This window comes from Ciconia boyciana, chromosome 10 (assembly GCF_034638445.1).
Source record: "Ciconia boyciana chromosome 10, ASM3463844v1, whole genome shotgun sequence".
Classification (NCBI taxonomy): Eukaryota; Metazoa; Chordata; class Aves; order Ciconiiformes; family Ciconiidae; genus Ciconia; species Ciconia boyciana.
Window position 1 is genome coordinate 1,117,098 of NC_132943.1, and position 27,949 is coordinate 1,145,046.

The following is a 27,949-nucleotide window of genomic DNA, read 5'->3' on the forward strand; positions in this document are numbered from 1 at the left end:
AATTACTGTTCGTTGAAGAGGAAAATGCCTGCTTACTACCTTTCATGAGATGGCTGGTGGTAGGTGTTCATCCTGTCTGAGGGTATTCTTAAGCTATTCTTCCCGTACTTCATCTGGATGTTCTCTTGACGCGAAACACTCAGTGCTGCTTTTCCCTGAACTCTGTGGCCCATGCGTGGCCGTTCTTGGGAGCGCGTCCAAGACAAACTAAATGTCAAGACTGTACATAATTTATATTAGAACTTGGCATCATTACATCACAGTGCAAGCAATGGCATTCTATTGCTATCTCATCACTACGCAAGGTTACATTGTACTGACGTCTCAGAACCCGTAGTACTACATCAGTTGACAAAACACAGAGGTGTAAATCCAGATGTTGTACTGTTGTGATTCCTCTATTAGTAGGTCCTGTGAGCCTCTGAGCTCTTAACTGGTGGCCTCCTCGGGCAAAGTCCTTCCAGTGTGGAAAAGGAACAAAAATACACCTTTTGTGACTTGGTCTGAAAGCTTTTAAATGTAAAGGATGATGGGTATATTATACAATTTTCTAGGGGTGTTTTATCCTTTAGAGGAAAAACTTATACAGACATTGCCAACTTCCTAAAAAACTTTTTTTTACCTTGAAAATAACAGTTCAAAACTACTGACCGCGAACACGGAACTGAAAAAAGGAGGGAAAAAAGAAATGAAAACCCCCAATGTATGCACTGAGCCAGGAGAGCGGCAGCCGGCAGCGCATTGGTGGTTCAGTGGTAGAATTCTCGCCTGCCACGCGGGAGGCCCGGGTTCGATTCCCGGCCAATGCAGGTTCCTTTTTCTCGGCGGAAACCGCCGCAGTTTAAGGCCGCGGCACTTCCAGCGCCCTTTCATTTTCCCCGCGGGGTTCCCGAGCGGGAAGAAGCGGCGCCGTGGGGGCGAGGACGCGTCGTGCCGGCGGCCCGGCGCGCTGCTGGCGGCGGCCCGTGCCGGCGGTAAAAGGGAGGGCGGGGGGGGAGGAAGAAAAGGAAAAAAAAAAAAGAAAAGAGTAGCCGCTGGAGATGCCGGGGATTGAACCCGGGACCTCACACATGCGAAGCGCGCGCTCTACCACTGAGCTACATCCCCGGCTACCGGGGCCCTCCGCCGGCCGCTATCAGAGGGCGGGCGGGCCCAACGCCCCGCCGGGCCGAGGCTGCCGCCGTCCCCGGCCGCGTCCCGCTGCCCACAGCTCCTGCTGGCCTGGCAGGCGCGGCCCCGGCGGCAGCGGGGCTCCCGCGGCACGGAGCGCCCAGCTGGCGCCGGCCCGGCCCGCGTTTGGCCCGTGAGCGTGGAACAACGCCAGCGGCCGCGCTTCCACCCGAGCCGAGCCGGCACCGGCGGCAGCACAAGCCCCCTCTTCGGCGGCGGGGGCAGCGTCAACGGGAAAGAGCCCTTCCCTCCCCGCAGGCCGCCTCTTAAAGGCTGCTTCGCCGTCTCTCTCTCCCCGCACCTCGGTGCCCAGAGCCGTTCCGAGCCCCTCGGGAAGCCCTCCGGACCCCGCCCGGCAACCCCCGCCTGCCTCCCCGGCGCCCGCGGCGCGCACAGCCAGGCGGGAAGAGCCCCGGCCCGGCCTGAGGCCTCCCCGGCCCCTCAGCAGCACCCAGGCGCCGGCCCGCGCTGTCAGAGGGCCGGGGCAGGGCGCTGTGCCCCGTCAGCGCCGGGCCGCCCGTCCCCCGGGCGCCGGGGCTTCGCACCGAAGCCGGAGCCTGCGGCCAGCGCACGGCGCGCACCCCGCGGGGAGAGCCGCCCTCCCCGCCGGCCAAAGGCCCCGGGCCGCCGGCGGGAGGAAGCGCCCTGCGGCCGCAGGGCCGGGGCGGGAGGGCGGCGGGGCCGCGGGGCAGGGCTGGGGCCGCGCTCCCCCGGCGGGGCGAGGGCTGCCCCGTCTGCCCGGGGCTGGCGCTGGGGCCGCTGCGGGCGCCCGGCCGTTGAGATCCTTCAACCTCACGGGGTTTTTTCCCTCAGAGAATTCCAGGCTTACGATCAAAATACTCTGTTGTTTCTTTTAGAATGGATTTTAACCGGCTCCTTGCTCCTGCCCGTGCAAATCTGCAAAGATTCCTCGTGTTAACACACACGTCTTCTTCAGCGCAGCTTCTTGAATCTGCAATCGTCCTGACAAATCTAAGCTTCTAAGCTGTCAAGCAAGAGATTTCTTATCATGACATAAAATGCACCTCTTCTAGGATATTTTTCCTATCTAAATATGGCAGGTTTAGAGCCCTGATACTAAAAGAACCCATCCAGGTTCTTTCTATTCCCAGCAAAACCAGCAGCTTCCATTAGTGGGAACTACCTGGTCCCACTCTCCGTTCAGGTTTATTTTCAGAATCTCGGCACCACCTCCATGATATGTGCTATTCTCCCCTCAACTTGCATCTATACTATACCACATAATCCTATAGCGCATTCGATTTATACTGTTAGAGGGAGCCGCTGCAAGCAGCCGTACCCCTTTCACCGAGCCTGAGAGGAGGAGGAGGAGGAGGAGGAGGAGGAGGACCCTTCGCCACCGAGCGCGGCTCCTCCAGTGCACCCCACTTTGACATTCGTAACCTCCACGACTCACGTTTTTCTATCCTGTCAGAAAGCAGCATTTAACAGCTTGACTTTCTTCAAAACAGATTTTCAGAAGCAGCTTTCTAGGAGTTACTGAATTTGATTTTCATAATTAACAGAACACACAAACTATTTGATTTGTCTGATAACGCAGAGCACAGCATAGCAGCTGCTCCTAACAAGGCTGAGCCGAGGGTGCAGAGCAGGTTAATACCAACCACTGCAATAAAAACACAAAGCAATTCAAAACCGACTCTTCAGGTTTTTCTCCTTTTGTTTACCTTTCTGTAGATTTCAGAATAGTAGAAAATGAATAATACAGATATGTCTATGCCTTTATGGGTTTCTCAGCTGTGATGGACAGTCAGTCCAATTGTGAAACTTCCTCTTCGGGAGGTGGATCAGGGCAGAGCACATTCTGAGAAGAGCAGCTACAGATCCAAAGCATATCAGCAGGTATTTAATTACTATCCCGGTGGAACCAATACAAGAGCTTATGTGCTGCCTATATTAAAGTGAAACAACGCTTCTGTTGCAGCTAGATCTAAATATCCTCTAGACCATCACCTACCAAATACAGAATAAATTGAATTACTCAGGCAAGACTCAACATGTGGGTGCTATGGGAGAAAATAGGATGCCTTAGACTGAGCTGTAAAGTAGATGAAAGGACCCATAGATGGCTATAAATCCGCTCGGTGGTAAGCCCAAGCCTGCCAGAGCTGCATGTTCTCAAAACTTCAGGAGGCAGAAGCGGGACCCTGTTGCCGCCGCAGCAGCGACACAGCTCCCAGCGCTGCCACATGCACATCTCATGATCCTTCCGACTATCGCCCACAGCGCCCGTCCTGCCCAGATGTCTGGGGGCAGCCCCTGGTTCCAGGAAACACTTTGTCATCTTGTGCGGAGCGGATTTTAACGCTGCTGGATGCCAGGGCACAAGCTCGACATTCAGCTCTCTCAAGAGCTCTCTCAGAGGACTACATTCACCTCTTTGTGTTTGGGTTTCTGTGCTGACATCAGGGAAAAACAATGTCACTCTGTTATCTGGCAGCTCCTCCGCATTCCTTGGTGGGATTAACTCGTTCCTGGTACCTTGCAAACCTTACGCATTTCCCAGTCCCTGGGGTCGGGGTTTTCGTTGAATCTGCTCAAGTTTTTGCATTTTTCATTGATTCTTGTTAGATACATGCTTAAATTCACTCTGTATTTTCCACAGCAGTTTTTCTCCAAGCTGATGGATCTCTGTAGTCCAGCCTGAAAAGAGTTCCGTTTCAAAGCTACCCGATGTCCGGACCGCACAAGAACGATCGCAATGAAATTCTGCAGAGACAGATAGGTGTTTCTGCATTTCTTTCCGATAGCTTCCTATCACTGCACTTGTTCCCAGGACTGAATGTTTGCACGCAAAATTCCTTCTTCAGGTAAACACTCTCATTCAATAGAATACAGAAGCAAAGCACTGCAGTATAGAACAAGCATATGAAGAGTATTCCTTTCATTGATCCAGCTCAGCCGTACACATTCATCGCCTTGCGCGATCGCAGACCTGCCTGGCCTGCGCGAGGTCTCTGCTCCCCGCTTGTGCCGTCTTCCTTCCGTTTGTGACACTGCAACCCCCTGTGTGCTGCTGCAAGTCTTGACCAAGCGCTAGAGCCCGTGGCAATGGGCTCTAGAAAAGTCCTTTTTCTTCTATCATATGATCATACTGTCCATTTGTTGGAAGTATCCAATGAGTCAGTGCAGAATATTCACGAATCTCTTACATTATTTATGCTTTGTTTACATTCCCATCCTCCTTCACAAAACATTCCTGCCGGAGATCGGGAAAACTGTAAAGGGACAAATTGCGGAGATTCAGAACAACACACTAACTACTTACTTATGCCACTTCCCGAACCATTTTAAATAATAAATGTATTAGAACTAAAAAACGAGGACAGAGTTGCAATTTGCAAAGTTAAACAACTAAAAAAAATGCCGACGTTACATTTACCAAATAGCTTTTATCCACTGCCGCTCATCAGGGAATAGAGTGCCCAGAACAAGCTTTCCAAAGTTCTGCACGTATGTTGGACTGAGTCTGAATGAAGTTACAATCTTAAGTCCTCCAAATACAAATCGCTTTTTCTCCTGTATTTTTACATCTTTGATTTTTATTGAATTAACTCCCTTGTATGTGGTGAAATGGAGGAATAAAGCAAGGAAGTCTTTCATTAGTTCCCAGTCATGCAAGGCCTACTACAAAGTCTAAGTGTTTAGCTGGTTTTTGTTGTTCCCGGTGAGAACACCATAAGAACATCCCAAAAATACAGGTTACAAATCAGCCCATAGTAAAGAATTACAAAAATTAGAGTTAAAAAAGGAGATAAAAAGGCAGAAAACAGGATTAAAGTGCTGAACCGGGAGATTCGTTAGGGTTGCAGACAGATAAGTAAATTATAGCCCTGCAGAAATTATTTGACTGGCAAATTAATTACACAATATTACAGTGGTTTTCTCAGCCAAATTTAGCCCTCAGGAAGCAGGTAAGAGTCTGCATGACTTAATAAAAGGAGCCTCGACGGGTCTTCAGCTTAATCAGAGATGAAAATTAACATTTCAGGGATTGAGGCAAATAGGAGGTTTTTTTGTAAAGCTCAGAAAGACCGAGTCTAGCACAATTACACAGGTTTACTCAGATTATAAAGCCAAAGCGTCCCGACAGCGGAATGCTCCTGCGTTCTTTACAGGCCTTTAATTTACAGACCTACCTGTGAAGCCAAGGTAGAGGCTGATTTGGAAACCAACAGGGCAGTCCCATTGGGACAGATCATTCAACAGGACACTTTAACTTTGTTCAGAGAACGCCTGATTAAAATACTCTGCAAAATCTTTTACCCCAACCCTGCACTATTATTATTATTATTATTATTATTATTATTATTATTATTTCTTAAAGCGTTGACTTATTCTCTGAACCTTATTCCACGTTTGCAGTCCTCACTGTCCCCAGCATGCTGAAACATAATCCCTAAGAAATATTGGTTTTCTCCAGTTTGCTTGCTAAGTGCTATATTTTTAAGGAAGAGATATTGTGATCTCTCTCGTGGAACAAATGCTCTTTGTTGTTCCTGGAAAAGTTTTGGAAACATATATACCCCAGTTGCAACACATCACCTTCTGGTGACAAGTATCATACGACATGCTCGTTAGCCCCGTCTGAACCACAATATCATTACAAATATTAAGTAAGATCTTCTCTGATTGCGTGAAATTACACAACAAGAAGGCAAGGCTCGTACTCATCATCTTAAATCAAGCATAACTCTTACTTCAAATTACTGCAGAGCATTTCAGCTTCCAGTGCTCCGTTTCCTCAAGGGGAATCTCTTGCTTCTCCATTCTTCATGTTCTTCAGGTTACAGCTGGAATCCCAAACATAAATGTTTTTTCAGACAAAAGGAAGATGTAAATCTTTTGGAAATAAATAATTTTGAGACAGTACAGGATGAGGTGTGTAGCCCTTTAAGCTCAGGATAAAAACGCATACAACCAAGCGGTCCTGGAGATGTGGCCTCGTATTGACAAGTGCTTTTTTGCACTTAATAATGATTTTTCTTTGTCGCAGATTACAACAGCCAACAATTTCTTCTATGTATAATGCTGACCTCTGGTATCGCTGAAAGGTTTGGTTTCTGCATGGACAAAACCGGTTGAACTGAGTAAGGGTTGCCTGTCCCGCATCCGTTTGGTCTCTTCTTTCCTCCTGCCAGCGGGAGACAAGCTGCCTCAAGTGTGGCTGAAGAACCACGAAACCGTTGTTTGTCCTTGGCAATTCGGACACCTTCCCGTGCACGGGTCTTCATTTTGTGCCATTAGCAGCTAAGCGGCCGCAGTTTGCGTTCCACCCAAACCGTATGCCGCGCGTGGTGCTAAATGACGCAGAGGTGGATCGGGGCAGGAGAGGGGTGGCCCGTGCCCCTCGCCGCTCACCTCTGTGCAAGGGGAGCCCCGGGCGGGAGATCGGGTCACCCCAAACATGCAGCCGCCAAATCGTTCCGCTGTCCCTGTTCATTTAAAAAAGCAAGGAGCAGAACTGCTAACCTTCCTCGTCCCCAAAAGTGCCCCCCCCCCCCATCACATCTGGGCTGCTGTGGAGAGAGAGGCTCGGGGGATGTACAGTCTCGGCCGAGAAACACGGCTCAGCCGTCTCGGCCGAGAAGCACGGCGTTTTCATTGGGTTTATATTTATGTTTTATAAACACAGGCCGCATGTATAAAATCTTTGGGAACCCTTATTGCCTTTGCCTCCTCTGCACATCAGGGCCCTGCTACACTCAGCAGGCTCTCCCCTCGGGAATCATGAATATTCTCACGTAAAGCCATCTTCTTCCACTTTCCTGATCCATGTGGGAACACAGACTGCTTTACCCAGACTCATAGAGGAAGAAAACCAAAATGAGGGCTACTACTAATCGCTCTTGCAAACAATGCAATTGGACTTCATTTTTGTTACCAGGCTACTTTTGAGCTGATGATAGGAAACAGGAAGCTTTACATTTTATCTCATTTCAGTGATATTATAATTACTGAATTATAATAATAATTAATTCAGTAATTATTATATATATTTTCATTATATAAAAATACCAGAATAACTGCTTTATTCCTCTGCACTAGTGCAAGTAGATGAACACAAATACTGTCTTAGAAGAGCATCTAGAACACATCTATCACATCCTGTTGTGGTTCTGCTGCCAGGCAGCCATACTACAGCAAACGAACCTAAAAATAACTGTGAAAAAGCATCATATGCCGAAGGACAACAAGAATTTGTTGTTAATAAAAAACGGGGCAAAGTGAAAGTCTCACTGGCAATGGACGTCAGGAACACGAATAACTGAGAAACCCTGAGGACAGGAGTTTATTGCTGTTACTCAAGTGAACAAATTCCTGCAAGGGATATTCTACATGGAGTCTCAAGTCCATCCCGTGGAAGACAAACCAGTATATGTCATGGTAACTCCTTCAGTGGACGGCGAACGTCCTGTCCTGTTACAATGCTAAGACTGAGAAAGAAGAGATTACTCAGAACCAGAAAGTAGCAACCGAAAAGAACCACAGAGAACCAGAAAATAGAAAATGAAACACACACACAACAAGACTTTGAATTCAGTGAATAAGGAGTATTTTTCACTTTGGAGCTTCAATTAGATAAAGTAGCAATAACATGTAATGTTGGGAAAAAGCAAGATCCTGACCCATGGTGTCTCACCCTGCACCCTTGAAATTCATGCACTAGTTAAATAAAAGGATTTAGAAAGGACTTAGGCACATAGTACACGTCTGCAACAAAGATTTGAGCCTTTGCAGTGCTGGACGCTTTAAGCCAAGGTTTTGGGGCGCGGGGATGACCCCCAGGTGAGGCTGCTCTGCCTCGGCAGTGCCGGTACGCACGGAGCCCCCAGATACCCACTCTGCGTACGGCGTGGAAAGCCGCCTGGTACCTTGCGCACCCGAGATGTGGGAGACCCAAATTCCACTTTGTGTTCTCCCGAAGAGGGTCGGCGCCGTCGGCTCGGCGCACGGCAGACACCCAACTCTGAAAGCCCCGGCACGGCTGGGCGATGGGGACGGGACCCCCGGCCCCCCGCGCTCCGGGCTGGCTGTGAGTCAGCTCCTCGCCAGCGACTGTGCAGCCGCGCGGGGTTAGAGCCGTGCTCAGGGGACTCCACCAAAATACTGGTGGTAATGTTTAGCACCTTGCCTGTTCTTTGAGACTAGTTCATTGTATTTTGCTCGTTGATCTTATGGCAAATTTTCCCCCTTGTTTTACCTTCCCAGACTTACCTGATTTGGATTAATAACGTGTTTCGGAATGAAACACGTTATTAATAACAGCATTTAACTCAGGCCTCAAACTGAAGGTGTTCCCCAAGTTTTCCTCTGGTTCCTCCATCAAAGTAAGCCTCAGTGCTGGACGGGTGCGTTGACAGTCAGAGGGGGTGGACCTGCCCGCTCCACCTTGCCAATATATTGACAGGATTTAAAAACAAAAGTTCTCTCTCGCATCCACACAATCGTTCCTCCCGCCCTTTCCCTGTCCGCTGTTCTACCCGTCCCTGCCTGCTCTGCTCCTGAGAATCAGCTCTTCCCTGCTGGCTGCATTTACCGCCGTGGCATTAACCGTGCCAGTCGGGATCTTGTAAGGCAGGGTCAAGAGTTTTGTTGTGTTTGCGTTTTTCAATATACCAGCACATCCAGCTAACTCCTGCTCTAATTCCCACCGAATGGATTTCCCAAACTCTCCGTCCAGATGTTAACCTGCTGCCAGGTATGGTATATTTGACACTGAAAGAAAAATACAGCTTTACTACTTTAGTAGCTACTTTCTTGGTCACATTTATCAAAGAGCTTTTCACTGGTCTAGATTTTCTTAAATCCTAGCCTAGTCTGTTGTGAGTTTGCAGCGTCGAAGCACCTTGCTGTAAGGCTGAACAATAATTAGACACACAAGACCATTAGTGTGTGTTAAATAGGATCTTCATACAGCAGAGAGAATAAATCCTTACGAAGCCATTATATGACCGTTATTTTAGGTGAACGAGGAAGACTAAAACTTTACATTTCTTTTAAAATTAGACTAAACTTTTTATTTCTTTAAAAACCTTAATAAAACAATGTCAAATTCCCATGGAACTGGGAATTCAGCCAAACTGATTCTTGCCCTTTCACGCAGAAGTTGCCACTGACTCCAAAGAAACACGTCCAAGCCTCACAGCCCAAAGACTTAAGATCAAAAAATGGTCCCCTTCCTTGCCCTGTCACTAATCCAGACTCATTCCGTTTGCAGCAGTGGAGATTTTCTTCTTCAGTGACCCAGCGCAGGTTCTGCACCGAGTGCAGTCCGTCCCGCGGGGACGGCAGGCTACGCGGCCGCCATCAGCACGACACCGCCCACGTCTGCGTGGGCGAAGAACGCGGGCTGTTCCCCAGCACGAAACCCTCTCCTGTTTAAACCAGGATTCAGCGCAGCGAGTACAGACTTACGTCACCCTCACAGCACCAAGCTGGCGTGACCGAATCCTTACCGCGGTTGTTGGTGCACGGGTTGGAAGATCAGACCGGCGCTCAGCCAAAGGTTCAACACGGCTTCTGCTCGGCGTCTCTGCCCCCAGACTTGGTACCGGCTGCGGTGGCTACCGAGAGCCTGGCAACACTCGCCCACCCGGCCTGACTGCTGTTAGCGAGCGCTGGTGGGTCGCTGAATCGCCGTGAACCAGAAAGCAATATATTTACATCTCATTATCAATATGTCAATAGGGGCCAGTTCTGTAGATTTGCTTGCTGCAAAGTAGGGGCTAATTTAATAGGAGTTTGACTGATATAAAAATTGACTTGCTTTTCCAATGATCTCTTGTACTGGAATGTTGTGATCTGGAAACGAATATACTTCTTCTTGCTCATGACATCAATATGGGCTAATTTTGTTGCCTTTTGCATTGAACAATCTGGTGAATATACAATCCAGTTTTGATTTCTCTCTTTATGATACGTCTTATTATTAAAGCTCTCTCATCCAAAAAATAATGTATTTTTATTTACTGGTACTATTAATGGGATTCAATTTTTACCTCAGTTTTAATCTAGTTTTTTCATATTGAAGAACCAGATCCCATTTAGTTAAAACTGGAAAAAAAACCCAGTTTTTCCTCCGTTCTGTGTGCAGGCTGAACTACAGTTTGGGTATTTTTATTTAATACTAGTCTTTCTCAAATCAGTGTTTATTACTTACTGTGTTTCAAATGCTGCAGAGAAGACTGTATTATTTATTGTGCATGATTACTTGCCTGTCTCTCCGTAATTATTTCACTGACTGGATATGGTAAGCATATACTTTGTGTACCATTGGGTGTACGTAAGTGCTACGCTTGCACTAAATCCCAGCAGGGCCGTGCGGAAAGCAAAGGAGCGCTGCCGGGAGGGCGAGAGGTGTCGAAGCTCCGACCCCCTCCTCGGTAAGTCATTGAGAGATGGAAAATAGGGGTCCTCCCAACACGATTTTTGAGGTTTCGCTTTCTGTTGTGATCCCCGGAGGTCCTGGTGAGCCTGCACGGAGGACGCCCGCGCTGCTGAGGTGTGCGGGCCGGTACCTGGCAGCTCTGCGCTGGCGGAGGGTGCACGCCGCAGGAGCAGATCCATCGCCGGGCTCTGGCGGTGGTTATAGCTGGCACAACCTCCAGGCACACCCAGCGTGCAGGGCACACAAGCTGATGATACTCCCATCTACGTGCACATAAACCCCGAATGCTTACATTAACAAATGGAAGTCCACAGGTTCGAGCTGCAGACGCGGCGCTGCAGATGTTGCCGCGCGGCTTGCTTTGCCAAAGGAGCTGTTCGCTGCGCAGCACGTGCCCAGCTCTAGCCGGTATTTTCTCCCCACCACAAGCTCCTCTTTGTTTTCTCCGGATTCTTGCAAGACGTCTGCAGCCGCTTTGGCAGCAGCGAGCGGCTGCCGTGCGGGGTCCTCCCCTGGTGCACGCTGCCGAAGGTGGCCGGAGGCTGCAAAGCACCCGAAGCCCAGAGGGGCGGGCAGGTGGCCCCTGCCTGAGCCAGCACCGGTCCCCAGCAAGGTGGGGCTCCGAGAAGCGGTGAAGGAAGACGATCCCTGGGCGCAGAGCTGCGCCTGCACCTCGGGGCCCTGGCCAGAGCCCAGCCGGGAGGGAGGCAGCGCAGAGAGCGCAGGATCGTGCCCGAGAAACCACACCAGGACGGGGAGACCATGAAGAAAAGCCATCAGCATCGATGCTGCCGTGGGTCGGACAGCCAGAGCCCCCAGAAGGCCAAATGGCAAGTCAAAGCTGTCATCCAGGAGCCCCTGTAAAGGCAAGGCTGTGGCTGTGATCCACCACCACGGACGTACCCGGAGCACAGCTCCAGAGAAAGCCCTGAAAAGGAACAGAATCTGCGCAGGAGTAAAGCACATTTCTTAGTGATAGTAAAAATAAGGTTCAGCTGATATTCTACAACAGCATTTTAAAAGTGATAATTGAAAAACTGTCCTAACAATTTTGGTAAATCATTTTCAGCTTAGACCTCCCTTTTTGAAGCACTAGAAATAATTAACTTCTTTAAACATAACTCCTTCATACTCTGCGTTGAAGTCAGGCATTTCTAGAAGCAAAACGATATTTTAATAACTATTCTCGTAATTACAAACTCCATTCTCTACACAAGTCCTGTTTTCAATTACCATCCTGCATTAATGGGTTTATTCTCCCTGCCATTTACCTCTAATGACAGCAACCGTCACATACATGAAGAGTTTTGCAAATTCATAACTATCACGAGTGGTTTTTTCTTAATTTTACCACTATTTTCTGAAGCCTGCAGTGGGGTATGAGCCTTTTACCCAGGAGATAACCAGAATTCCCACGAGATTTTGTTTCTGAACCTGTATTCTGGCATTTGCTAACTGCTCGACACCCGTCGCGGAGCCAGCTATAGAGGAAGGTCATTGTCATACGAGCGGCTGGACAAACGCACGATGCCGGTAACTCCGCTCCTGGTGACCGTCGCGCAGCGCACCCAGGCCCCACCGCAGCGGCTGTCACGCTCCCTCCGTTACCATCAGCACCCTCAGCAGTGAAAAAAGTTTTAACAGCCCTCTTGCCAAAAAGAGACTGTATTTTATAACTCAGACTTATTTCAGAGCAATGATTGCAAAACACAGCTCGGTCACCTCTCGGGATTAAACGCGTGTTTTGCAAACCAGGGCTTCACCCGGGCTGACTGAGGAAACCGGGAGGTGAAAACTGGGCACCCCTAGGGAAAGACCCTCGCCTGGGGACGCACCCCGGCTGAGGGGACCCGGGTTCCGACAGGCGCCGTGCAACGCGGGGTGCCTTGGGCAGAGCCGCCCGCCAGCCCAGAGGCAGCCCCGGCCGGCCGGTGACCGGGGGGTTCTGCTTGTGCCGCAATTTCAACCCAGCCTGTGCTGGGATGGAGGAGGAGGCTGGCACCCGGTGGGGCTGGCACGCTCCATCGCAGCTCGGTGAGGTCTGCACGCACGGAACTCCCACTCACTAGGCATGAGCGTAACAGTTTTCTAAGATATTGTGTAAAATACTCAAAATATCTCTGTTTCGGGAGGCCTCGAGGCTTACAGCCTCAATGGAACATTATTTTCTTAAGACTTGAGTGAAGGGGAAGGATCGGGCCCCAAAGCAGCGCGCGTCGGTCCTCAAGCACCGCAGCAGTGCCGGCGAGGCCATCGGCACCACTGCCGACCTCCCCTGCAAAAGCAGACCACGCATCCGCCGCTTTAAAACCACGATGTCTTTATACGCAACTATTTTGGAGAGCGAGGGGTCACAGTCACCCTCTGCAGCGATGAATTCACCAGGCCAAACACTTCTTGCCTTTGGCAGCAAGTCCATCCCACAGTAAATTGTTTGAGAGGACTTCAGCAAACTGTTTCTAGTTGGGGATTACAGAAATAGACTCCTGGTAACTCGGTCAAACCAGACATTCCTCCGGCATTATGTTTCACATCTGCGAGGCTTTATGCAAGCGACCGCAACGCAGGATGGAAGATAACGATGCCGTGATGTCCCGAGAAACACCCTCTCTCGCACAGGCAGTTTTGGCACCCGCGGATGGGGCTCCTGATACCGAGTCCTGAGCAACCTCACGCTGTTGTTATGAGGCTCCAGTAATGAAAAACATCTTGGAGGAAAAATACTTGGTCTTGTGTCAAGCGCCTTTCCTGGCTCCAGCTCTGAGCAGCGCCGGCCCCGGGCAGACCCAGAGGCGCTTTCGGAGCTCAGCCTCGACCCCGCCGTGCACAAGGGCCTCTGGACGGCGTTGTCCATCCGGAGATGGGGCCAGCAACACCTCTCGGCGTGGCCGGCTGCTGGAGAGGGCCGCGCTGGAAACCTGCCCCTTTTGCCAGCTTCGGTGATTTTTTCTTTTCCCGCAGTCAAATATGGCAGCGTCTTCCAGGGAATGTATTTCTGAGGACCGTATGAGGGGGAAAGGATCCCAGATATGTCGATAAAATCCCTCCCAAAACAAGAAAGGATTTGACTTAAAACAACAAGAAGGATTTCACTTAAAGAATGTAGTTAATTAAACCAGATTTCTGTGTGTTTTGTCAGTCAATTACCAAAATACAGGGAAAAGAATGTGTAATTATGCTATTTTAGAGTGCTTGTGGCATCAGTACATCACTCAAGTGACATTTTTTGGGGGTTTCCAGAGCTGTCAGAACAGCCTGGCACCAATCCCTGAGACAATTCCCAAACGAGGCAGGCGATGGCTAGCGCGGACCCCGGCCACCTCCACCGTCACCGCAGCCAGACCCCGGCCTCCAGGACGCTCCGTGTCCCCTGCGCCATCCTGACTTCTCGTGCGTTGCTAATGGGGGCTTCTCGACTAAGGAAACGCGCAGGGGCAGAGGGAAAAGGTCCCCTTCGGATGCGCAGCGCTGCGCTCGCTAACCAGCCGTGGCGATTGGAGTCAGATGTCTGCTGCTCCCGTTCCCATCCACCAGCGAGAGCGTCTGGCAACGGCCGCGGTAGGAAAACACGAAACGAGGCAGCAATCACTGAGAGGACTTGAAAATCATGGCTCGGGGTTCTTGAGCTTTTCAATGTGGGTGGCTCGCTTTTACTCCAGGCAGTCCCTGGGAGCAGTGCGATAGCACTGCCCGCAAAGAGCCAGCCCTTCCCGCTGGGACGACTGGTTTGTTCAAGGCCTGCTCACTCTTGGCGTCGGTGGTGAAATCCGCCCGTCCAGGTAGGTACCTGCAGCCCCTGGCGAGGCTCGCTTAATCGGGAGCGTCTGATCCACGTGCAGATCCATGGCCTGCATACACAAATTCTGGGGGAAAAAAAGTGTAATTACATTCATATATTCTACTGGAAGCAAAGTGACTGGAGGAGCTGCGGTGGTGCCGCTCCGCTTTCCTGCTGTCACTTCCCTGACCTGCTAACGAGGTGGCGGCAGGCGGCTGCTGCCGCTTCCCAGCGCCGTCCCCGCGCCCGCAAAGGGGCCTGTGCCGCTCCTGGGACAACCTTGGGGTTGTTCTGCCGGTATTCCAACCTGGCCGGCATCCTTGTCAGAGAACAGAAATTCAGAAACGAATAGCAAATGAGGAGCTGTAATCGTCTCTGCAGCGTAGTTACTACTTTTGGCATTTTCAAACCTTCTAGGAAAACGCTGCCAAGTTAAAAATCTGATCTGCGTATGCGTTAGAGTATGTGTGTGGGGGGGTGTGTGTTTAAGTGTATAGATGTGTGTTTTATGTAAGAAAACTTTACAAGGTGCTTAAAATAGTCCGTTTTCTGGAATCCAGAGGACGCTCGCCTGACATCAAACCGCCGCGCACCTCCCCATCGCGGCGGTGAGGAGCTGCACCCCGCTCCCGGGCAGGGCCGGGCCTGCGTGGCCCCGAAATCAGCCCCGCGTGGTCCCGAACGCGGGGACGCGCCGCGCCTCTCCCGCGCGGGCGGGGCTGGGCCGGGCCGGGCTGCGGGCAGAGCCGCACCCCGCACCCCGCACCCCCGCCCACCGTCGCGGCGCGCGTGGGCAGCCCCGACCCCCCCTCCACCCCCCCGCCGCCGCCGCCGCCGCGCTGACCCGCGGGGCCGGGGAGCCCCTCGCCGCCCCCGGGGAGCCCCCTCGCCGCCCCCGCGCCCGCGTCAGCGCCCCCCCGCCGGCGGGGCCGGGCCGCGACCGCCGGCGCTGCCGTCACGGGGCCGCGGCGCTGACGGGCGCTGACGCGCTTGGCGGCGGCGGCAGCTGCGAGGGGGCGCGGCGGCCCCCGGCCCTCCGGGGAGCGCGCTCGGCTCCGCGCCGCGCCGCGCCGCTCCGTTCCGCGCCGCTCCGCGCCGGCGGCGGAGGCAGGTAGCGGCGGGCGGGCGGGCGGCGGGGGCGGGGCGGCGCGGCGCGGGACCGGCGGCGGGAGGCGTCCGGGGCGGTGCGGGCGGCGGCGGGCGGGCCCCGGAGCCGGCCCGGGGTCCGCGGCGGTGCGCGGTGCCGGCGGCGGCAGCTCGAGCGCGGCCGCGTGGCCGGGGCGGGCGGGTGTCGCCGTCGGCAGCGCGAGCGCGGCTGCGCGGCGAGCGCAGGAAGGCGGCACGTGCCGGGCGGGCCGCTCAGCCCGTCGGGCCGCGGCGGGGAGCGCGGGGAGGAACGGCTCGGTGCGACGCCGGGCCCTCGACCTGGGCGACGGCGAGGCGGGGAACGGGCCTCGTCGCTGCGAAGGGCTACGAAGGCCGCGGCCGAACCGAGCCGGGCTTCGAAGGCGGGAAGCGTCCGTCTGCGTTCTGGGGCCTCGGCGGACGTTGGCGCGCGACCCGTTGTGCCTGCCGGCCGGGCGCAGCAGGGGGAAAATCCAGCCTTAGCGTCTGCCGCGGAATAATCACGCGTTAGTAAGAATATAAGCGGAAATAAACGTTACCGTAACGAGTACCTTACGTCGGCTGATGCTACCAGCACCACCGAGGTTCAGGAGTGGACTAAGAGCGGGAAAGAAGGGAGAACGACGCCCCTTTGGAAGTGTTAGGAAAACGTAAGAGGGATAGCGGAGCGCTCGCGAGCTGCTCCGTTCACGTCCGAGCCTGGAAATGAGCGCTCTGACGGCTCTAACTTCACATCATCGGGGCTCTAACTAACGTCACGTCATCGGGGCCGTCACAGCTACTCGCTCGCCGTGGGGAGACCTGACGGTTCTCACGGGGACACGGACGCGTGCACTCTGGCTTTGCCGCTCCGGGGCTGGAGCTGTCGGCCTCTCCTGGAGGGGAGGTCAGCGCGGGCGCTGCAGCCGCCACGATGAAGATGCTGGTCTTTGGCCGATTTCTGGCGGTGCCGGGGCCGGGCGCTGCCGCAGCGGCCGGGCGCTAGCGCAAGGCTTGTGCCTAACGTGCAGCCTGCCGCTTTCTCCGTTTGGGCTTGCGTCTGGGGACTGCGCACCTCATGTAAAGAAGTGTCGAAGTGAAATTGGACAAAACGATGCGTTGGTCCTCCTTCCCTTGGGAGGTATTCACTGAAGTGACGCCACTCATTTTGGATCTCTCGGCCATAACACCGCTATATGTCAGCGTAAACATCCTTCTGCAGCGTGTGAGTTCACCAAGCGGGGACGGGTCGCGTGTGCGCTGGGGGCCCGGTGCTGTCCTTTCCGCAGCCTTGTCCCTAGGCAGGGTGACGGGGTCTTGGCCTGTAGCGGGGATTCCCGATGGAAGTAGTCGCAGCCGCTTGTACACATCGTGTCTTCAGTCGGGTACCTTCTTGTAAGTCTTCAACTTCTGCTCTGTTGAAGAGGAAACAAAGCTTCCCTCTCCCAAAACATCACCCTGAAACACTTGCCCAAGTTAGACGGGGTACACGTGCGTGACTCCGGGACTGAAAGCGTGTTCGCAGAGGGAAGGGCCAGGTGCAGAAGTTGCAGAACCCTCTTCGTCCGTACCACACAAACGGGGTCCTCGTCATACAGGGGCACCAGCCGAGGCTCGCTGGCCTGGAGAAGAGAAGGAGCAAACCCATGACGCTGCCGCGGGACACCGAGGAACCGAAGCTGGGGTTGCCCGTGTACAAAACAACCGGTCGCTTTGTGCATAGTGAGTTCCTGCAATACCGTGACGCCCAAGACTGCCAAGGACATACCGTAGTTCAGACTTTATGCGTTAATAAAACATCGGGGGCAGGTGTTTCACAGCGTTCGTGATGGGTTGCGGTCACCACGGGTGCTAGCCGCAGCGCTGACCGTGTCCGGCCATGCTGGCTGCCGGCTGCAGCACTGGCTGTGCACCCTGGGTGCGCACCCTCAGCCTCGGGGACTGTGATCCGGTTACGGTCTTTCTACCAATAGATGTGCAACGGGAGCTGCCGCACATCAGTTCCTGCGCTTCGTAATCTTAAAGAAACGCTGTAACTTTCCTTTAGACCTTGGGAATCTGCTACCCTCACGGATAGGAATGACACGGATTTTTGTGCTTTTATTGAAAATGAGAGTACCTGAAGCAGGCCTGCGCGCAGATGGTTTCCAAGATACGGCCTGTGGGGTCGGCTGCAGCACGTCCTCCTGTGGAAGCTGTTCTAATGAGCTGGGAAACCTCGTTAGTGGTGGGTGGGGACTTTCGGGAAGAGGGATTTTTTACTTTTTGGAGTATGCTTGGGGACGGCCCTCCTATACGGGCGGTTCAGGGTCAAAACTGCTTGTGATTCACCTTTACGTCTTTTAACCGCTGATGGGAGGGAGCGGGAACAGCGGTGACGCACCTCTGTGTGCACACACGTGTGCGTGTGCGCCGGTGCTTGTCCTTGGGGGAAGGGGACGACACGGGCCCCCGCGACGGGAAGGAACAGCACCAGCAAGCGCTGCGGGTGGAAAAGGCACCGGTTGCGCCCTGGCCTCCCTCTCCCCGCGGCAGCCGGGGCTTTCCCCGTGCCGTCGGACAGGTGAGGGTCTCTCACGTGGGTGCGCGGGCTGTTGCAGCCACCGCCGAAACGTTTTCTAAGGGGACCTCACTGTACGGGGGGACCCCCGGCCCATCAGTGCCACCCTGTTTCCTTGCGCCCGGTGTTGGAGGGGTCTTCTATCTTCTTAAATTTACCAACATTTTGGGTTTTAAGCTCGGCTTTTCTACGGGAGCTCAGCCTGCCGAGCTAGCGGCTGTACACAGCTCCCGCCTGCGCAGAGTTTCGGGGTTGCCTTTCGGGGGGACTAACGCAGAAGCGAGGGCTAAGGGGCCCTTCATCGTCAGCACTCTGGGGGAAGCGCGACGGTTCTTTTTAATTAAACGTGTTCTTTGTGCTCGTGTGTTGAGATACCAAAATACAGCATTTCACCACATGTATGAAATTGTGTTTGCATTTATTTAATTTAGAGTTCTTTTTTAAAAGCATGTAGTCTTGAATGTTTGTTCTCCCTTTTTTTTCACATCATTACTCTGATACTGCTTGATTAGCTCCCTCCCCAGTCATGATTGGTAATTAAAATAGGCATTAAAATTAGTCACTTAGCAATTTTGCTGTTCAATTGGCAATTAAATTACTTAATTGCAATTAAAGTCCTAATTTTAATTGGCAAAATGATAGATGTAGATTTAAGATAATATGTATAAATACTTTAATAAGTGTCTATATAAGGATTACTTAATTACTCAACTTCAAGTTTATGCTGTTAACTTTAGAACTTTTAAGTGAGTAATGAAATTTATATTACATCTATTCTAAGGATATGGTAATTAGATGTATTCCTTATCCCTAAAAGGGCCTTTGCAGTGAGTTTCTTCTGTGATGTTAAAACTATAGCCTGGGTGAACTATCGTGATGCGACGGATGCTGATCGTCATGCGACAGCTCTGCGGCAGGAGTCCCGGGAGCCGAGGGGACGCGTGGGGCGGCCGGCCGAGCTCCTCCAGCGCCCGCCGGGTGAACGCCGTGAGACGACACCAAAGCAGCACATCGATCCGTGAAAAAGTCGTTTTAAAAAGCCCTTGCAGATCAGAGGCGGCGTGCAGCGCTGCGCGACTTCTTTGCTAATCTTTGTCATCCCGTCTCCCGTTGGATAAATCTCAGTAGTAACTCGGTAGTAGCAAGAGAATATAACCACGAAGTGGAAGCGATCTGGATGCGAGCGAGCCAGACGGTGGGAGGCAGTTTGTCTTGGGTGTTTGGGTTTTTACAGCGTAAGCTTAAAGGGAAAAGGGTTTTCAAAGTGAGAATGATGACTTACTTACAGCAAGAGAAACGTATTAGGAAGGAACGATCACAGTTTCACATAAACCATTCGTATTTAAGTGCTTCATAGAGTTTTTATGTAAGGCAAGGGTTTTGTGTGGAAAATGTTGGCTTTCTAGGTTAAGGTTGCACCGGGCTGCGTGCACCGGCTTTTAGTCTGTCGTTCTGCACGGAGCAGTACTTACAGAGCTTGACGTGCAGTAGCTTTTCCCAGCCTTTGCTCCACCTCGCACGCTCCAGTCCGTTGAACTTTGAAGAAAAAGCACCTGCGAGCAGCGGGGCCGGGCCCCGCGCATGGCCACGCTCCGCCGCCGGGGCCTGCGTGACCTCTGCCTCGTCTCGCAGGCTGGACCGCGGCGGAGGGTCCCGCGGGGAGATCCGGGGTCGGCGTCCACTCCGGCCGTGGAGGAGGCCGAGCGTTCCCCTCCCTCCACAACCTCTTCGGACCAGCGACCCCGCCGAAGCCCCGCGCGCCATCGCAGCCGGTGCCGGATGGCCCTGCAAAATTAAGATTCCTGGTGGGGTTTTAATAAGTGCAGCGCCCTTAATTATACTAAACCCGTTCTGCTTTGCGTCCTCCCCCCCTCCACGCACTTTCTCCGGCCCACGCTGACCCCACCTTGTGCTATTAATGATGCACATCGGAGAGGCTGCGTGTGTGCGATGCTGGGGGAGGGGGGGGGATAAATAAAATGAAAACCCCTTAAATTTTGCGTGGGAGATGGAAACGCGCGCGTTTCGCGCGGCTTGGAAGCAACGGAGGCGACCAAGCGAAGGCGGAGTGGATGTCCGCCATCCCGGCTCTGGCGTCTTTCCCGAAAAGAAGGGGTTTTCCCCCAAAAAGGCGAGGCGCAGGGGGCGGCGGGGAGCTCCCGGGCCCTCGGGGGCGCGGACCCGCGCCCCCGAGGGCCCGGGAGCTGCCCGCCGCCCCGGGAGCATCCCGTCGGGGCGCGCGCGCTATTTTTGGCGCGCCCCGGCTGGTTGCGTCAATGGTGACGCAGAGTGGGTGGGTGGGAGACACGCGCCGCCACGCCCCGCTCCTCACTTTTTCCCTTTCGCCGGGCGGGGTGACGCCACCGCCCTCTATGCAAATGAGGCCACGCCCCCCCACCCCGCGCGCGCTGTTCCTCGCGCTTAAGGTGCCGCGCGTGGACGGGGCGGGAAGGGGGGGGGGGGGGGGAGAGCGGCGTGGGGGGGGGGGCACCCACCTTGAGGGCGTGTCCCGCGGCGTGACGTCAGCGTCGGAAATTTACCAAAGGGAGAGGCTGGGCCAAGGGGGCGGGGTGAAGGCCGGCCCCCTCGGCGGGCTGATTGGGCGGGCGGCGCTGACGCGCGGTGACGCGCGGGGGCTCGAGGCGCACGTTGGCTGTGGAAGAGGGAGCCCACATAAACAAAGGCACATTGCGGGGACGGGACGGGACACTCCGGCCGCCTCGCTCGCCCGGCGCGACGCTGCCGCCGCTCTCCCCCGCCGCAGCCCCGACGTGTCCCGCCGCGACGCGACGTGTCCCGCCGCCGCCGCCCGGCACTTGGATGCATGCACCGGTCTCCGCTCTCCGGTGAGTAGCCCACGCGCGCAGACCCGCGCGCAGACCGCCTCCCCCCCTCCTCCCCCCCCTCCCCCCCGCCCCACGCCGGGTTTCCACGCGCGGGAGGAGGAGGAGGAGGAGGGGGGGGGCGTGACGGCGGCGGCGGCGGCTCCGCGCTGCCGTCCCACCCGCCGAGCCCGCGTGGGAGCGGGGTGCCGCGGAGCGCCCGGCGCTTCTCCTGCTCGGGGGGAGCCCGGGAGGCGCGGCGGGGGTCCCGCTGCCCGCCACGGGACGGAACGGGCCGGGCCGGGCCCGGCCGCCCGTGGACGCGCGTCAGTCGCGGTGCCGCCAGGCTGGGTCTCCGGGCTGCGGCTCCTGCCCGCCGTGCGTCCGCCCGCGCCGGCTGTCACCCGCGCCCTGCCCGGGCGGCGGCTCGCCTGTCCCGCGGGGTGCCGGGACCCCCGGAGGAGACGGACCCGCGCCTCGCCCGGCTCGCCCCGGAGACGCCTCCCTCGCCCCACCGGCGGGGACGGAAGGACGAGCCGGCTGCCCTCGGCCGCGGGGCGGGGGGCAGAGCCGGGGGTGGCGGTCCGCCGGCCGAGCGACCGCCGCCCGCGGGAAGTTTTCGTCCCGCTTAAAAAGACCCCGGCCCCGGCCCGGCTTCCCGGGGCGCCGAAGCGCCCCGCAGACGCCGGCGGCCCGGCCCTGCCCGGGGCCGCTCCCGCACCCCCGCGGGGCCGCTGCCGCGGCCGGGGCCGGGGCCGCCCTCGCTCCGGTGCTGCCCTCGCTCCGCCGCCGCCGGGACGGCCTGAAGAGCGGCTCCGCGTGTCTGTGTTGCAGCCGGCGCGCTGGGCAGGCGGGAGCCCTCCTCCGTGCTCTGAAACCGCGGAAGCCGCGCTCGCCGCTGACCCCCGACGCTGTCCGCCCTCAGCTCCCCCGAGAACGCCTCTCCCGCGGCTGAAGGTTTGTCCGCTGCGCTGCCGCGGCACCGGCGGGGCCGGGGCCGGGGCCGGGGGCGGGGAGGGGGCCGCCGCCGGGCCCCGCCGCTCCCGCCGCCTCCCCCCGCGCCGGCCGGGGCAGCGCGGTGCCCGGCGGAGCGGAGCGGCGCGGGGAGGGAGCGCGGCTGTGCGGGCCGAGCCTACATGACCTGTTTCGTTTGCAGCCATGCCCTGCGTTCAGGCGCAGTATGGGTCCTCGCCTCAAGGAGCCAGCCCGGCCTCCCAGAGCTACAGCTACCACTCTTCGGGAGAATACAGCTCCGATTTCTTAACTCCGGAGTTTGTCAAGTTTAGCATGGACCTCACCAACACTGAAATCACTGCCACCACTTCTCTCCCCAGCTTCAGTACCTTTATGGACAACTACAACACGAGCTACGACGTGAAGCCGCCTTGCTTGTACCAAATGCCCCTGTCCGGACAGCAGTCCTCCATTAAGGTGGAAGACATTCAGATGCACGGCTACCAGCAGCACAGCCACCTCCCCCCCCAGTCCGAGGAGATGATGTCCCACTCGGGCTCCGTGTACTACAAGCCCTCGTCGCCCCCGACCCCCTCCACGCCCGGCTTCCAGGTGCAGCACGGCCCCGTGTGGGACGACCCCGGCTCCCTGCACAACTTCCACCCCAACTACGTGGCCACCACGCACATGATCGAGCAGCGCAAAACGCCCGTCTCCCGCCTCTCCCTCTTCTCCTTCAAGCAGTCGCCCCCCGGCACCCCCGTCTCCAGCTGCCAGATGCGCTTCGACGGGCCCCTCCACGTCCCCATGAACCCCGAGCCGGCCGGGGCCCACCACGCCGTGGACGGGCAGGCCTTCGCCGTCCCCAGCCCCCTCCGCAAGCAGCCCTCCATGGCCTTCCCCGGGCTGCAGCTGGGCCACGCTCCGCAGCTGCTGGACAGCCAGGTGCCCTCGCCGCCCTCGCGGGGCTCCCCCTCCAACGAGGGGCTCTGCGCCGTCTGCGGGGACAACGCTGCCTGCCAGCACTACGGCGTCCGCACCTGCGAGGGCTGCAAGGGCTTCTTCAAGGTGAGCGGGCGGGGTGGTGGGCAGGGTGACGGGGCTGCGGGCAGCGGGGCGGGCAGCGGTGCAGGCAGCGGGGTGGGCAGCGGGGGACCGCCGGGGCCAGCGGCCGCTCTCCCCGTCAGATGGAAATCGGTTAGGACAGAGAACCGTGTCTCAGCTAACCAAGTGGAACAGAATTCCCTGTGGTAAAATTAAGTGATCTCTTTATTTCACCATCCTGATTGAATAATCTTATCATTTTAAATAGAGAAGGTCTCCAAGGGATGTAAATAATATGAATGCCCACGGATTTGTATTTACCCAGCGTCTCCTTCCCTTCTCTTGGCATATAAAACACAGCTAGGAGCCGCGGGGTTAGCTCAGATGTTAACGCTATCAATTTTCTCCTGTTAAATGCCCTGGAAAAAAAAAAAAAAAAGAAAGGGGAAAAAAAAAAAAACCGGGGAAAGGAAATAAGGGCGGGGGTGGCGGCGGCCGGGGAGCGGGGCCGGGGCCCGTCCCGCTGACCTCGCCGCCCGGCCCGCAGCGCACGGTGCAGAAGAACGCCAAGTACGTGTGCCTGGCCAGCAAGAACTGCCCGGTGGACAAGCGCCGCCGCAACCGCTGCCAGTACTGCCGCTTCCAGAAGTGCCTGGCCGTCGGCATGGTCAAGGAGGGTGAGTCCGCGGCCCCGGCGCTGCCCGGCCCCGGCCCGGCCCGGCCCCGGCGCTGCCCGGCCCCGGCCCGGCCCCGGCCCCGGCCCGGCCCCGGCGCTGCCCGGCCCCGGCTGAGCGCCGTCTCTCTTGCAGTGGTGCGCACAGACAGCCTCAAAGGCCGGAGGGGTCGCTTGCCATCCAAACCGAAGAGCCCCCAGGAGCCCTCTCCCCCCTCTCCCCCGGTGAGTCTGATCAGTGCGCTGGTGAGAGCCCATGTCGACTCCAACCCGGCTATGACCAGCCTGGACTATTCCAGGGTAAGCTGGACCGAGCTCGCGTAGGCACCTACCTGCGCCCGCCCGCCCGCCCGGGGAGGGGGCGGCCGGCCCCGCCGCGCCCGGCTGCCGGCCCCGCTGCGGCCGGGGAGAGGCGAGCCGGCGGCACGCCGTGCCCCCCGCCCCCGGCCGGCCCGTCCCTCCCGGCCGCCCCTCCCCTCCCTCCGGGGCCGCAGCGGGCCGGCAGCGGGGCCGGGCAGCGGCCGGGGGCTCTGCCCCGCCGGGCCGCCCTCGGCGTGCGGGGAGCGGCGGCGCGGAGCGGCGGTCCCGGCCGGGCTGCCCGGTCTCCGTGCTGGTCAGAGAGGTGCAGCTGCTGCGGAAACCCGGCTCCCCGCCCAGACGCGGGGCGAGCAATTTCACGGGCCGTGGACTTGGGAGAGCCTCGTTAAGCGCTTCTCAAAACGACTTTCCAGTTCCAGGCTAACCCCGACTACCAGATGAGCGGAGACGACACCCAGCACATCCAGCAGTTCTATGATCTCTTGACCGGCTCCATGGAGATCATCCGAGGGTGGGCAGAAAAAATTCCCGGCTTCACTGATCTCCCCAAGCCGGACCAGGACCTGCTCTTCGAATCCGCCTTCCTGGAGCTCTTCGTGCTGCGGCTGGCGTACAGGTGAGCGGCCGGGATCCGAGGGGGCCTTCGGGGCGGCTGCGGAAGCGGATCCTTTCGGGGTCCGCTGATCTGCGGTTTATTAACTCCTCGGTAATTAGGTGCCTCTTAAATCCTTCATTTATTGCTCCTCAAGTAATTAGTTGTTTAGCTTTTCTCGCCCCATCTTCTCTTCTCTTTCTGTGTTGGTTTTTTTTTTAATCTTTCTTCCCCTTTCTCTCCTTTTTTCTTTTTTCTCTTTCTCTCTATTTTATTTTTCTTTCTTTCTCTATATTTCTTTCTGTCTCCTTTCTCTCCTCTTTCTCTGCCTTTTGTCTTTCTCTCTCTTTCTCCTCCTCTTTCTATCTCATTTTTTCTTTCTTACCCATCCATTCATCTGTTCATTTTGGGGTTGTCACGTTCCTTCCAGGTCAAACCCAGTGGAGGGCAAGCTTATCTTCTGCAACGGGGTAGTCCTGCACCGGTTGCAGTGCGTCCGCGGCTTTGGGGAGTGGATCGATTCCATTGTTGAATTTTCCTCCAACTTGCAAAACATGAACATCGATATCTCTGCCTTCTCTTGCATCGCTGCCCTGGCTATGGTCACAGGTCGGTGTCCCCTCTTTCCCGCTCGGCCCCGGCCGGCAGCCCCTTTCCCCTCCCGCCCGCCCTCCTCCCCGTGTCAGACCTGTAACGTCCCGCATCCTTCTCTTTTGCAGAGAGGCACGGGCTTAAAGAACCCAAGAGGGTGGAAGAACTTCAAAACAAGATTGTAAATTGCCTCAAAGACCATGTGACTTTTAATAACGGGGGGCTGAATCGCCCCAACTATCTGTCCAAACTCTTGGGGAAGCTCCCTGAACTTCGCACGCTTTGCACGCAGGGGCTGCAACGCATTTTCTACCTGAAACTGGAAGATTTGGTGCCACCGCCAGCAATAATCGACAAACTTTTTCTGGACACTTTACCTTTTTAAGACTCTTCCCGTGCACTTCCACTGAACTGAAGAGAAACTTCACCCGTCCGAAGGGGCATTCGTCTGGGCCCGAAGCAGCACCCCTGGGTGCCAGCTTCCCATCCAAGCCAGTGTTGCTAACCTCCCGCGGGCAGAACGTGAATGGGCGTTTTGGCTCTGGGGCATCACGGATGCAGCTCATGGACTACACAAATACCATGGTATAAACTTTTTATTATCAGCTTATAAATGAATTTATTATTAAGGACTTCTGATTAAAAAGATGAACATATCTGGCAACGCCGGGTGCGCAGCTAAGACTCACACGGTGACACACAAAGCGTTAAGGTGACCCACAAGTCTCACCCTCCTAAAGACTAAAGTTTTCTGCTGTAAAGAAAGCTGTAATATATACAAAACCTAAATGTTGTGTGGGTGGCATGTCATTAAAGAAGGCGAAGGCTTGTAAATTTATCAGATGCAGTTTGGCTTTTTAAAAATTATTCTGTGCCTATTTATGAAGAAATATGGAAAACGATTCTAAAAAAAAATTAAAAATAAAAGCTAAACGTGTTTGCAAAAAAAAAAAAAAAAAAGGAGAATAAAGAGAAAGAAAAATAAATCTCTCCATACCAGGAAAGCATGACGATTCTAGGGTGACAATGTTATAGGCACTTGCTATTTCAGTAATGTCTATATTCTATAAATAGTATTTCAGACACTATGTAGTCTGTTAGCTTTTATAAAGACCGGTAGTTATCTAAGCTTCAAACATTTTCTCAGTTGTACAATAGGTGGGCACAAGTATTACGACCCCGAAACCCTCCCCAAAGGGACACATAGTGTTTGTAAACACCGTCCGACATTCCTTGTTTGTAAGTGTTGTATGTACTGTTGATGTTGATTAAAAAAGAAGTTTATATCTTGATTATTTTGTTGTCTAAAGCTAAACAAATCTTGCATGCAGCAGCTTTTGACTGTTTCCAGAGTGCTTATACTATACATAACTCCCTGGAAATTACTGAGCACTTTGAATTTTCGGTTTGTTTTGTTCCGTTTCTTTACGTCTGAAATGGTCGGTTAATATATTATTTTACGTTCGAGTAATATTTTTAATATTGCCATATTCTGTAGTATTTTCCTTTGTATATTGCCGGCACGGCACCTGGTACAAGTCACTGCCTTTTTTTCTATGGTGTATGACAGTTAGCAACGCTGGTTTTTCTTTCTCCTGATAACTCTTTCTTTGAGAAAGACAATTTTAATGTTTACAACAATAAAACATGTAAACGAACGGAATCTCGTCTGCTTTCTCTCCAAGCGAGAAGCCCCGCCGCCGGCACCCGTGGCACCCGGGGGACAGCGGCCCCGGGCCCCGCTGCGCGGCCGGGGCGGCCGCGGGGCAGCTCCCGGCCCGGGACGGCCGCGGCGGGACGCGCCGGCTCCGCGGGAGGAGGAGGAGGAGGAGGAGGAGGAGGCGGCGGCGAGCCCGGGGCTGCGAGGCCGGCGCCTCGCCCGACCCGCCCGTGCCGGGGCCCTGCAGCGCCCGGGCCCGCTCCCGCGCCGGCAGCCGCGCAGGCGGAGCGCGGGGGGGGGGGGGGGGCGCTTCCGCGCCTTCTCCCGCGGCCCCGGCGGTGGCTTTGGGGGGCAGGACCGGGGCTTCAGGGGAGGCTGCGAGGGGCGGCTGCGGCGGCGGGGATGCGCAGGAGGTCACTTCTCCGGCGGCGGAGCCAGGCGCGGTGCGCGGTGCCGGGGGGCCGCTCGCTGCCCGCCGGGGGCTCCGCGTTCCCGGGAAGCTTTCCGGCCGGGCGGGCGGTCTCCTCCGAACCCGGCTTTGCGGGACCGGCTGCGGCCAGCACCGCGCTTGGAAACCTCCCGGGCGGTGCCGGGAGCGGCGGAGGAGCCCCGGGAGCGGCGGAGCAGCCCCGCCAGCAGCTGCGGCCCCAGCAGCCGCAGAAGCCCCCGGGCTTCCAGAAGCCCAGCGGCCCCCCCCGGGCTTCCAGCTCCCTTCCAGAGGGGCTCTCGGCGTGGGACGGGGATGCTCTCCGCGGGTGTCCCGGCCCCGCAGCCCGCGCGGTCGCGCGTGGGAAGGCAGGAGGAAACGAAACTCCCGTGGCACGTCGGGGAATTTAGAAAACTTCAGCCTTTTGCGTCAAGGGGAAAAAAGAAATGCCCGGGGCTGGGCGGGATGCCACCCCCGAAATCGGCTTTCACCTGCTCTGCATCCCGCCGTGAAGGACCCGCGGAGGCGGGCGGCGGGGATGCTCCCGGGGCGAGGGACCGCGCATCTCCCCGCGGCCGCTCCTCTCCCGGCGCTGCGGACTCCCCGGGGGTGCTCGCCCGGCGGCGACGGGCTGCGGTCGGCGGCTCTGCCGAACGGCTCTGCAGAGCCGCCGACCGCAGCCCGTCGCCGCCGGGCGAGCACCCCCGGCTAGCTGCGGGAGGTGCGGGCAAGCCCCGCGCCGCGGGGGTGTTGTTCAGTGGTGCGGTGACGGAGGAAACGGACCCTTCGGGTTTGTCCGGGGGTAGGGGCTTTGTGGCCGGGTTAGGCGAGGAATTCGTAAAAA

At 56.0% G+C, this 27,949-nt stretch overlaps 1 protein-coding gene and 2 non-coding genes across 8 annotated transcripts; 2 read left to right on the forward strand and 1 right to left on the reverse strand.

The window, feature by feature from the left end:
- The first annotated feature begins 738 nt into the window (after positions 1-738).
- On the forward strand, positions 739-809 carry TRNAG-GCC (transfer RNA glycine (anticodon GCC)). The gene has a single exon. It is a non-coding gene; the product is annotated as a tRNA-Gly (tRNA).
- Positions 810-1,035: 226 nt separating this feature from the next.
- TRNAA-CGC (transfer RNA alanine (anticodon CGC)) lies at positions 1,036-1,107 on the reverse strand. The gene has a single exon. It is a non-coding gene; the product is annotated as a tRNA-Ala (tRNA).
- A 19,598-nt stretch (positions 1,108-20,705) lies between these two features.
- On the forward strand, positions 20,706-26,608 carry NR4A2 (nuclear receptor subfamily 4 group A member 2). Of its 6 annotated transcripts, none has more exons than XM_072875018.1 (8): positions 20,706-20,870; positions 21,681-21,803; positions 22,003-22,868; positions 23,392-23,521; positions 23,654-23,817; positions 24,249-24,451; positions 24,858-25,036; positions 25,147-26,608. In XM_072875018.1, exons 3-8 carry the CDS (start codon positions 22,005-22,007, stop codon positions 25,401-25,403), a joined length of 1,797 nt encoding a protein of 598 aa, XP_072731119.1. In that variant the 5' UTR covers positions 20,706-20,870; positions 21,681-21,803; positions 22,003-22,004; the 3' UTR covers positions 25,404-26,608. The 6 variants fall into 6 exon arrangements, with proteins under 6 accessions (XP_072731119.1, XP_072731123.1, XP_072731121.1 ...); XM_072875022.1 differs by having other exon boundaries at positions 22,181-22,868; XM_072875020.1 differs by lacking the exon at positions 21,681-21,803 and having other exon boundaries at positions 22,003-22,412; positions 22,542-22,868.
- The last annotated feature ends 1,341 nt before the right edge of the window (positions 26,609-27,949 follow it).

Coding starts and splice junctions, on each gene's coding strand:
- NR4A2 (XM_072875017.1), top strand. CDS start 20,849: ATGCACCGGTCTCCGCTCTCCG. Junction 23,818..24,248: donor CCAGCCTGGACTATTCCAGG/GTAAGCTGGACC, acceptor ACGACTTTCCAG/TTCCAGGCTAACCCCGACTA. Junction 25,037..25,146: donor TGCCCTGGCTATGGTCACAG/GTCGGTGTCCCC, acceptor TCTCTTTTGCAG/AGAGGCACGGGCTTAAAGAA.